Source organism: Corythoichthys intestinalis, chromosome 2 (assembly GCF_030265065.1).
Source record: "Corythoichthys intestinalis isolate RoL2023-P3 chromosome 2, ASM3026506v1, whole genome shotgun sequence".
NCBI classification, from domain to species: Eukaryota; Metazoa; Chordata; class Actinopteri; order Syngnathiformes; family Syngnathidae; genus Corythoichthys; species Corythoichthys intestinalis.
Window position 1 is genome coordinate 17,044,950 of NC_080396.1, and position 12,391 is coordinate 17,057,340.

At 39.3% G+C, this 12,391-nt stretch overlaps 1 protein-coding gene across 7 annotated transcripts in view; it reads left to right on the forward strand.

The window, feature by feature from the left end:
- Positions 1-12,391, forward strand: part of magi3a (membrane associated guanylate kinase, WW and PDZ domain containing 3a) — a 242,252-nt gene that overhangs the window by 159,821 nt on the left and 70,040 nt on the right. For all 7 annotated transcript variants that reach the window (XM_057829581.1, XM_057829582.1, XM_057829576.1 and 4 more), the window contains exon 4: positions 8,351-8,557. In XM_057829581.1, coding sequence (XP_057685564.1) covers positions 8,351-8,557 — 207 coding nt within the window. The remainder of the gene's footprint in view (positions 1-8,350; positions 8,558-12,391) is intronic.

Genomic DNA, 12,391 nt, shown 5'->3' on the forward strand with positions numbered 1-12,391 from the left:
TTCATGTAGCAATCATTATGTCGCGTTATTTGGTATCTCTGTGTGATTTCTCTGAAAGCTTTCATGATGGCAAAGCACTCAGCTTAAAGTATAATCCAACAGTGAAGCCTAAATATAATATGACAGTTTAATGGCCACAGCTATTTTTCTGTATGTGTTTGCCTTATTCTGCCATCATAAAATCTTAAATGTTTCATTGGCATCAGAGCAATACAGCTTTAATCTGGTTGTGTCTGTGTTGGGGGTGCATGTATTAAAAAATGTTCTGGGAAAAAAAAACCTGAAACCTTGACGTAAACACTTGTGTTGAATAATTATGTCACAGCAGCTATTACCAATAAGTTATCTGAAGTGTACTGTTAAAGCTGCAAGTCATTTGTGTTAGAATGACATGTTTGCACAGTCGTCATTTTTATAATGTTGTACATTTTTCAAGTCATACAAGCTGTTATAAATGTTCACACTAGAATTCTTGTTGTTTACAAGATTTTTTTAAATACTTAATGTTTAGACTGCATGCGCAATAGTTAAATTGAAAGCTGGTAAATAAATTTAACGAGAAACGTTTAATTTGTATTCCATGCATTAATTCAAATTTTCAAATTATATAACAGTCCGCTTGGGCGAATTTATCGTCGTTTATCGTTATCGAGGTAAATCTGCTCAATTTATCGTGATACGTAGTTAAGGCCATATCGCCCAGCCCTACGAGAACCCACGCGAAATCGCCGTCAGCCACCAAAAAGAAAATGCTGTGGTGATTATTGTGATATTTTCAGAGGTTTAAATAGGCATGAGTGGATATGTCCACATAAATGTTGTTGACAATCGATCGCTGTTTTTAGGCATTAGGCAACATTGCTGATGATGAGGCGATGAGTCTGGCGTTTGACAAAATGCGCCCCTCACCGCTAATATTTAATACAGCGTTCTTTATTTTGGCTTCTTTGTGGGTATACCCAACTAAATCAAAGTGTCAGTAGACCTCTTACAGCGCATACTTTTATTAAGTTACTTGATCAACTATTCATAATTGCCGTAAATTAACAAGAAGCCAAAGTAAACAAGGAGTCTAGTGGGGTTTTAGCTAATTTCATAAAGCTTCTAAAAACACTCACTCCTCAAAGAGAGTATACTCATTAAATCAGTAAAACAACTAGCCTGCAGATGCTTTGGTTCCCCCTTTTTAAGGCTGTATAGTTTTGGATTGCAAATCTCCTCAAGCTACCATTTGCCTTGTGACTAATATGCTCAGTAACATTAACACTATATACATCTTACCGCAGTCAGAGCCAATTGTCTCCTTTGCGTCCCTATGGATCTTCCATTGCTGAAAATAGTACGTCATTATAAGTACAATAATACATTCAGATAGTTGCCCGCTGTACCTCCATTACTAAGTATGAGTCTGAAACATACAGTAGTATGAAAAAGTATCTGAACCTTTTGAAATTCCTCACATTTCTGCATAAAATCACCATCAAATGTGAGCTGATCTTTGTCAAATCACACAGATGAAAAAAACTGTCTGCTTTAACTAAAACCAACCAAACATAAGTTTTTCATATTTGAATGAGGATAGTATGCAATCAATGACAGAAGCGGGGAAAAATAAGTAAGTGAACCATCACATTCAATCTTTTGTGGCTCCCCTTTGGCAGCAATAACTTCAACCAGACGCTTCCTATAGCTGCAGATCAGTCTGGCACATCGATCAGGACGAATCTTGGCCCATTCTTCTCTACAAAACGGCTGTAGTTCAGTCAGATTCCTGGGATTTCTGGCATGAATCGCTGTCTTTAGGTCATGCCACAGCATCTCAATGGGGTTCAAGTCTGGACTTTGACTTGGCCACTCCAGAACGCATATTATGTTCTTCTGAAACCATTCGGAAGTTGATTTACTTCTGTGTTTTGGATCATTGTCTTGTTGCAGCATCCATCCTCTTTTTAGCTTCAACTGTCTGACAGACAGCCTCAGGTTTTCCTGCAAAACATCCTGATAAACCTTTGAATTAATTCTTCCATTAATGATTGCAAGTTGTCCAGGCCCCGAGGCACCAAAACAGCTCCAAATCATGATGCTCCTTCCACCATGCTTCACGGTGGGGATGAAGTGTTGATGTTGGTGAGCTGTTCCATTTTTCCTCCACACGTTACGTTATGTGTTGCTCCCAAACAATTTAACTTTGGTTTCATCAGTCCACAAAATATTTTGCCAAAACTTCTGTGGAGTGTCCAAGTGCCTTTTTGCGAACATTAAACGAGCAACAATGTGTTGGGTTTTTTTGACAGCAGTGGCTTCCTCCGTGGAGTCCTCCCATGAACACCATTTTTGGCCATAGTTTTTTACATAGGCTAGGTTCATACTACAGGTCTTAATGCACGAATCCAATTTTTTATTATATTCTGTTTTTTTTTTGGCGTGCCCGTTCAGACTGCCTTTGTCCATTGAGACCATTCAAGTATTACGCATGCACACTAATTCGCAGTCCGATACGCGCTGAGCAATACGACCCGCATGCGCAGAAGCATCAAAACAAATGACCACACATGCTGGCTGTCATCCGTCATTCCAGGGACATCATATTTTGCTTTTTAAAAAAGAGGACACAAATAACAGACATAAATAATCCCTGTCTAGGCTTATATTCAAAGTATATGGATCGATAGCATGCACGCACTATCCGTGCATGTCACACACATATGGGCTGTTTGCCCCGACTCTCGGCCGTGTAAGCAATGTTGAAATATTGCTTATACGGAGCAGACAGAAAACCGATCATTCTCAGGCTTATCCTCAACTCATTTTTATTTTTTTTATGACTGTTGTCAAGTCCGACCCTACCTAAAAAGCCGTGTTCAAGGCAAGCTAGGCGCTAATAACGCACAGCTGCACCGCCACCGTAACGTCTCTCTTGCTTTTTGATGACGTAATTGCTGCATGAATTCCGATTTGAGAGACTGGACAGTACAGACCGCCGCAACAGTCTGGAAAAATGTGGCCCAGATCGGATTTGAACCACATACGAAAATGACCCAGATCGGATTTGAAATGGTCCAGTTCTATGTGACTTATCACGTTCAGACCGTCAAGTTAATGCCTCACTCGAGTCGGGAAAACACGAAAAAATCGGATTCGTGCATTAAGACCTGTAGTATGAACGTAGCCATATAGTTGCTGTGTGCACAGAGATATTGAACTTTATCTGAGATTTCTGTAAGTCTTTAGCAGACACTCTAGGGTTCTTTTTTACCTCTGAGTATTCTGCGCTGAACTCTTGGTATCATCTTTGGTGGCCACTCCTTGGGAGAGAAGCAACAGTGCCAAATTCTCTCCATTTGTAGACAACTTCTCTGACTGTCGATTGATGAACATTCAGACTTTTAGAGATGATTTTGTATCCTTTCCCAGCTTTATACAAATCAAAAATCCTTGATCGCAGGCATTTAGACAGCTCTTTTGACCGAGTCATGATGCACATCAAGCAATGCTTCTCATCAAGACAATTCGTACCAGGTGTGTGTTTTATAGTGGGCAGGGCAGCTGTAAACCACTCATTAGTGATTGAGCACACACCTGACTTAAATTGTATGGTAAAAATTGGTTTCAATAGCTCTTTGAGTCTCCTTAGGCAGAGGGTTTCACTTACTTATTTTTCCCTTCTGTCATTGTTTGCATGCTATCTTCATTAAAATATGAAAGCCTATAAATGTATGGGTGGTTTTAGCTAAAGCAGACACTGTTTTTACATCTGTGTGATTTTGACAAAAGATCAGATCACCGGAACCCTGGCTGGATGGACGTCCTCGTTGCTACCCCTGTCTCATCTGGCTAGATGGACCTCTTCTTGTTCCTTTACTCCACTGCATCTTTACGGACTGTAACTTCGCCTGCTGATTCCCATTAGCGGTCCTGGGGCTTCCTGTCTATCCGTCCTGGGAGTGGATCTCTCCTGACTGTGGTACTCCCCAAGGTTTCTGATTTTCTCCCAAAGAATCTGGAGTTTTTGAGTTTTTCCTTGCCGACATGGAGGGTCTAAGGATGGGGGATACCCAGGACTTGAATTTATTTATTCATCTTTGTCACTTCATTTGCTGTTTCTGATTGTGTATCATGTTGCCTCAGCAAAGCCCTTTGAGACAAAGTTGTTGTGATCCAGGGCTATACAAATAAAATTGAATTGAATTGAATTGAATCACATTTGATAAGGATTTCATGCAGAAATGTGGGAAATTCCAAAAGGTTAAGATACTTTTTCATACCAGTGTACAAAAAGAAATGCCGTATGTGTGTGTGTGTGAATGCCTCTTCTGGCCTCATTTTACATTTACAGTATAGCAATTAGTGCATTTAACATAGCAAAGCTTAGTAGTTCGATATTACCCTCATATCTTTCTATGTCCTCATCTTAACAGGACAGACCCTTCAATGGTATATTTGAGGAAGGATGAAAATGATTGGAGTTCTTGCTGCACTGTGGGCACTCGCTCTGTGTAGTTAGCTCTGCACTGCCTTGGGCACCAACATGACAGGAAAGGATGATGGACTTAAAGAAGAGATCTCATGCTTTCGCAAGTTTCTTTTTGATTCTCTGGCTGTCGTTGACAACGATAGACATCCAATCCATTTTAACTGGGATACTGCCATTCCTCCAAGTTAAAATGGATTGCACATCTATTACCGTCAATGGGAGCAAATGAGTTAATGAGCAATGTACTCCTTCTTTGTTTTTTGGACTCAAATGGTTACATAATGGATTAACAATGATTTAACATGCCCACTGGAGTAATACATCGTAAATCATGGGTTTAGAAAAACAAAAATGCACATGTAAACTCAACAGTTGACATGTTTATTAGAATTTAATCTTTACATTTTATCTTGGAAGGTTTTGCACAGCAATAAATAGAACATTTTGTCAAAAGAGAAATTTTCACTTTTATTGAAATATTTATTTTTACTATGTTGAAAACTACAATGTCACAATAACAACCTCCAAAGAAAATTAAACATGACAAGTTTAGCAAAACGACAAAAATAAATATCCTAAAGCTTAGATTTAACTGAAAAGGAATAAGAAGGAAAATGTATTCACTTCTACCCCTTCCTAATAAGCATTTGCACTCCCAACTATTTATTTATATGCACACCAATAGAGTGGTATAATAATCTAAAAGGTAAAAAGAATGAAAATATCTACCCAGACACACAAATCACCCAGCAATAGTGAAGTATTTATATATACACATTAATTTCAACTGCAAATTGTGGTTGTGAGTTGTACCGTCTGCAGTCCCTGACAAAAGTCTTCAAAGTATCCATTTTGTAGAAACAATTGCTAATAACCTGACTTTTAATGATTCAATTGGTTTCAGAAATGGCTCATATGAAATCTAAGACCCTCCCAAATGATGTTGAATGTACAAAAATATTATTTGTTTCACTGAAAAAAGATTTATTATTTAATGAAGACGTAAAGGTCAAATTTTGACAAGACAAGTTTTGTCACCTACAGAAAGTAGTGTGAAAATTGAAAAAAAAATGTACTTCAAATACAAAAATATGTTGCATAACATAAGCGAATTAAGTAGTGGTGCTGTGAGATCCAAATTTAATATTTTTTATGACTTCCATGGGCTTGAAGGACTGCATCCATGCGGTTCGGCAAGGATTCATACAATTTATTGATGAAGTCACCAGGAACATCAAAGAAAGCAGTCTTCCATGCCTCCCAGAGTTCCATCAACCTTCTTGGATTTCGTCTTTCATGCTTCCTCTTTCATCCTACCCCAGACATGCTCAATGATGTTCATGTCTGGTGACTGGGCTGGCCAGTCCTGGAGGATCTTGATTGAAGTATGCGATCTAACACCATCCTGCTGCAGAATTTGTCTCTTTTTATGGTTAGGAATGTAAGAGGCAGCTAAGATTTGTTGATATTTCAGACTATTTATGTTGCCTCCCACCCTGCAGATCTCTCGCACACCCCCATTTTGGATGTAACCCCAGACCATGATTTTGCCAACACCAAACGTCACTGTTTTCTGAGTGAATCTCGAATACATGCGGGCTCAAGTCGGTCTCCTACAATATTTGCGGTGACTGTGGTGTAATTCAATGGAAGATTCATCTGAAAAATCAACCTTTTGCCATAAAACAGTGAAGTTCAGTAAAATGTTACCTTTATGTCTTCATTAAATGATAAATCTTTTGTCAGTGAAACAAATATATTTTTGTACATTCAACATCATTTGGGAGGGTCTAAACTTTCATATGAGCCATTTCTGAAACCAGTTGAATAATTAAAAGTAGAGATGTCGGATCGGACGCCGATATGGGCAAAAAAATGCGCATCAGTAAAAATTCCGATCCAGACTTCCGATCCAGTTTTTTAAAAGTCCGGTCCTGGTTTTCCAACGCACCGAGTTACATAATCCATTTCAGTTTTGCTTCGGTTTCCCTAAAATCTTCAACACACTACATTTACATTACCGTCTCCCAATTTACCGAGAGACTTTATCGGTAAAAATGTCAGCTGTGTGGGATCATTTCACCTTAAAGGACGACAAAGACGAAGAGGCAGAGTGCAACATATGCCACAATAAAGTCAAGCGTGGTGGTAAAGCTGTAAGAAGTTTTAATACAACTAACCTAATCAAGCATTTAGCGAAATACCACCACAAACAATATAAGAAGTATGTTAAGAAAACCGAAGACAAAAAGAAAGGTCCTACGCAACTAACACTGGCAGAAACTTTTGCTATGCGTGACAAACGAACTCGACAGTCCCAAAGCCCAGGGAATAACAAGAGTCATTGCCGAAGAATTCATTCTGGATGACGAGCCATTATCTCACGTGAGTAAAGACGCACCATCCAACACTTAGAACCACGGTACAACATGCCCAGCCATCATTACATCCTTGAGCGATTTGGCCGTGGAAGATTCGAGAACGATTCACAAACATCCAAATTCCGATTATTGAAATATATCAAGTAAAGCGGAACTAATACACAGCGCGGTCTTCGGGACGCAATAAGAAACGGACCGCATTGCGTCCCGAGAGTAAACATGCTTGTCATAGACCCGAGTAATGCCAATGCTGAACTCACGGCTTTAGCTCAACTCATGCCGCTGGATAAAGACAAGAATACCTGACTGCTGCTGACAGCCGCAACAAACTACGTCAACGTCGTTTTATTGGAGATAATAGATATCATATGTATATAGAACTAGATGCTACACAACAGACTCGACTGCGTTAGCAACATTGCAGTACTGAAAACCAGATGCATTTGTAAACAGCCGCCATCTTCCCTAGTAGGCTGTTGTGAACCTTCCAAGCGAACCTAATTGACTTTTTATCTAAAATACTCCTAAATCGGCAAAATCATGACTTGAATCTATCTTCAAAACAGTTTTAAAACTTTCACATGTCGAAAGTAGACAGAAGGGAAATTATGGAATAACGGGAGCAATTTTAACAACTTTAACAGTTGATTCGCAAAATTAAATGAATTGAATGTAGTCTAAAGCTGCTGATACAGAATGGGGACTTGAGTATTTTATTTACTGTTTTAAAATGTTAACTTGATACTGAAATAGTCGTTTATTTAAACCTGAGAGGCTTTTTATACAATTTTTGTAACTAATGTACGAAACATTAAAAGCATCTAATAGCTTGGGGGGTTTGTGGGATTTTCCACTGAGGTTGTTTGTGTGTTTTGCTTTTTTAAGACAGTTTACAATATTATTTGTACGTTTTACTGACTGACTATGCCATTTCTGTTTGTTATTTATAATGTTTTGTGTTTGTCACTGGATAAACAGGTCAGTTTCTTGTTACCAACCGTTGTGTGTTATTCAAACTCACCTAATTCAGCTGGCTAGTTGTTATCAAGAGTACTAAAACCCTTTTCAACATGAGTCTGACAACTAAGTAAGGAGGCTAAATAACTTTAAACTTTAACACATGCTCAGATAGGCCGGTATCGGTATCGGCCAGTATCGGTATCGGATCGGAAGTGCAAAAACAATATCGGTATCGGATCGGAAGTGCAAAAACCTGGATCGGGATATCCCTAATTAAAAATCAGGTTATTAGCAATTGTTTCTACAAAATGGATAAGCGACAAGACTTTTGTCAGGGACTGTATATAGAACTGCAATGCAGTACAATTTTGTTAAATAAAGTAGATTAATAAATCATGTTAGGTCCTAATAATAATAATAATAATGCAAGATATGTGACTCAGTGGGGAAAGGGGGTCTTTCCTTCTGAAGCAGGATAATCTAGTATGTGATCATTTTGTGGACCTACTGAACATCTCTGATTTGACTTGTCCAGGTAACTACTACGGCACACCTAAACCGCCTGCCGAGCCGAGCCCTGTACAGCCAGACTTGGTTGACCAGGTACTGTTTGATGAGGAATTTGACAATGAAGTCCAACGAAAGCGCACAACCTCAGTCAGCAAAATGGACAGGAAAGACAGCGCAGCCCCAGAGGAGGAGGATGAAGACGAGAGACCTCCAATGCTCAATGGACAAGCTGGTGAGACTAACCCTATCTGGAATTGTCTATCACAACTAACTAGGACTGTCTCAAACGACTAATTTGCTCCCGATTAGTCAGCGGACTATTTTTACCATTAGTCGACTAATCTCTTTTGGAACACTTAAATTCTTTGTTAAACTACAAATAAACACGTAAATAACAATAAATCACATATAAACAATGAGGTCAAATGCTGGGAGCATTAACTAGTGCAAAAGAATGGAATGTAAACAGATTCAGAACACTGACTTCGCCTGTCCAGCATGATTCAAATTAATTTTTTTAAAAAAATATCAAGCATTAATATTATAGTATACTACTATATATAATAGTATTATAATAATTATAATGATTATTCATTGTCAATCAGATTTTTCATAAAGGGTGCCATTTTAAAACTATTCTAAGTGTCGAATCTGAATTCTGATGTGGGATTAACTCCATGAATCGTTATTTATATGACGAACAGGAAGTGCTTTTATTTTGAAATGTTCACCGGACGTACGTTCGCCAAACCGCTAACCTTAAGCTTTACGCTGAGCAAAAAGAAAGCACTTTTCGTCATTGCAATTGGTTTCAGTAATCGATTTTTTTTTTTTTTTTTTTTCATCTACAAATGCTATTAACCAGTGATTTCTCATGTTTGAAGTGTCACCTTTTAACCGCAAGTTTGCGTTTTGGAGAAGACTGACAATGTTTTATAGCAGGCTAAAGTAGCTTGTCTTTTTCCCCCATTCGCCTCAATGTAACAATGCTAATGTTTACTGTGTTTAATATAGATGTGTTTCCTTATTTTGTGTGTCAGAACTTTAATTGTACGGCGTGTTGATGACCGATAAACATCTGTGAAAGGAACTGGAGTCTCATATGCCATCAACACACACGCGGCGATAAAACGCAGCCGTGAAAATTACCGCCCTCATTTTTATTTACTGTGCGATAAATGGACTCATTGCATATCGCGACAGGCTTAGCAACTTCAATAAAAACATGTCGTTAGTTAGTTAGATGGACTTACGATCTGCCAGCATGTTGTCTCCTATCGTCTTCCAAAATTACAACTGGGTGACGGCGCTTTAGGTGTTCATTCACACCCCATGTGCAGCCTGGTATGTAAGCTTGGCATTGAAGAGAAAGGACACAACAGTGTACCCTCCTTTGTTTCGTTGAAAGAAGTTTTGGCCACTCTGGTCTGCTTTTTTGACTTTTTGCCACTTTGCCCGCTAAAAGCCACTTTCCCCACTTGCATACCGAACGTCGGACATTCTCAACTTTCCACGCATATATTTTTTTAACCCTTCATTAACTGTCGACTGGGTGTTGTGCTCGTCGACGCATTTACGTCATCGATGACGTTGACAACGTTGACTAGTCGGGACAAGGCCTGTCGTGATAACAAATTTTAGTGGGCGATAAATTGTCTCATAAATTATTGCGATATGCAATATTATTGCGCCCCCCCCCATTTTTTTTTAACCAATTTACAATAACACAGTAAGAATACAGTAGCCTATATATTAATAATATTAAGTAATATTAAGTACACCCATTTAAACGCAAATTACATTTACTCTTAAATTTAAAAAAGTATTTAAGAAATCCCAACTAAAAACAATAGACCATGCCTCTTTTAAGTAAAAGACAACAATATCAATACCGCACAAAAACACAAAATAAATAAAATGTCTTTTTCAAGGAAAGATAAAATTGCTCTTCAATAACTTAAGCATATAGGCACATATAGGCACAGAGGTATGAAGTTAGTAGTAACACAAACAATTGCACTTCAGCAACAACAGAGAAAAATAGATTAATTAAGTAGCATTAACAAAAATTTGGCTTCACTAAGGCTAGGTTCATACTGCAGGTCTTAATGCACAAATCCGATTTTTTGTCATGTCTGTTTTTTTGGCGTGCCCGTTCACACTGCCTTTGTCCATGGAGCCCGTTCAAGTATCACGCATACGCACTAGTTCGCAGTCCGAGATGCGCTCAGCAAAGTGACCGCATGCGCAGAAGCATCAAAACAAATTACACATGCTGGCTGTATGTCATTCCAGGGTGATCATAGTTTGATTTCCAAAAAGATGATACAAATAACAGACATGAATAATCCCCGTTTAGTCCTTTATTGAAAGTTTTATATGGACTGATAGAACGCATACACTCACGCACATAAGCCTTGATTTATGTGCATGACATGACGTGGGTGTGTCAATTTGCCCCGTCTCGGCCATGTAAGCAATACTGAAATATTGCTCATTCTGCGCTTAGAATAAAAATCGAAAATTGTCAGGCGTATCCTTCATTTATTTTTTTCATGACCGTGTCCAAGCCCGCTTCGTGCATAAAAGCAGAGTTCAAGCTAAAAGCTAATGCACAACTACATCGCTCCCGTCCTGCCTGCCGCTTTCGCTTTGCTGATGTTATTGCTGCATGAATTCTGATTCGGGAGACTTAGGCTACGTTCATACTACAGGTCTTTATGCACGAATCCGATTTTTTGTCATATCTGTTTTTATGGCGTGCCCGTTCAGACTGCCTTTGTCCATTGAGACCATTCAAGTATCACGCATGCGCACTAATTCGCCGTCCGACAAGCGCTGAGCAAGACGACTCGCATGCGCAGAAGCATCAAAACAAATGACCACACATGCTGGCTGTCATCCGTCATTCCAGGGATATCATATTTTGCTTTTTGAAAAGAGGACACAAATAACAGACATAAATAATCCCAGTTTAGGCTTATATTCAAAGTATATGGATCGATAGCATGCACGCACTGTCCGTGCATGTCACACACACATACGCGCTGTTTGCCCCGACTCTCGGCCGTGTAAGCAATGTTGAAATATTGCTTATATGGAGCAGACAGAAAACCGATCATTCTCAGGCTTATCCTCAACACATTTTTATTTTTTTATGACTGTTGTCAAGTCAGACCCTTCCTAAAAAGCCGTGTTCAAGGCAAGCTAGGCGCTAATAACGCACAGCTGCACCGCTACCGTGGCGTCTCTCTCGCATTTTTGATGACGTAATTGCTGCATGAATTCCGATTTGAGAGACTGGACAGTACAGACCGCCGCGACAGTCTGGAAAAATGTGGCCCAGATCGGATTTGAACCACATACGAAAGTGACCCAGATCGGATTTGAAATGGTCCAGTTCTATGCGACTTGTCACGTCCAGGCCGTCAAGTTAATGCCTCACTCGAGTTGAAAAAACCCGAAAAAAATCGGATTCATGCATTAAGACCTGTGGTATGAACGTAGCCTTAGGTTCAAATGTGTAAAACGAACATACCCAGAAGTCAATAAACCAGAGTGAGGTCTCATCCTCATCACACAGCATATTGCGCTGTTGGTAAAATGGAAGCCGAACTTTTAACAGAACATCCGCCGCACATCTGCTGCACGCGCGTGCACGCACGCACATGAGGCGATAAATCGCGGCGGGAAAATTACCGCCTTCATTTTCATTTACCGCGCGATATTGCGACAGGCTTAGTCGGGACAGCTCTACAGCTCACTGTAATATAGAGCAAAATATTACCACTTTCTGTCAGTGTGTGAGTTGGAGGGCATGTTTCAATAGTTAGTCAATACAAAATGACAAAGAAGATGACACAGATTTGGACACCCAATGAAAATAAATAGAAAATTGCTATTCATCTACTGCCCTCCCTAGATTGTGCATCTTTAGGCGATGGCTTTCTATAGTGAGAGACTTGCTAACAAAAACAAGCGATGGTTAAATGAGCAAAGGTAATTGAGCATGTGGCACATCATCTCATTTTACAAGACACTAGTACACATCCTTGGTGGTAAAGGA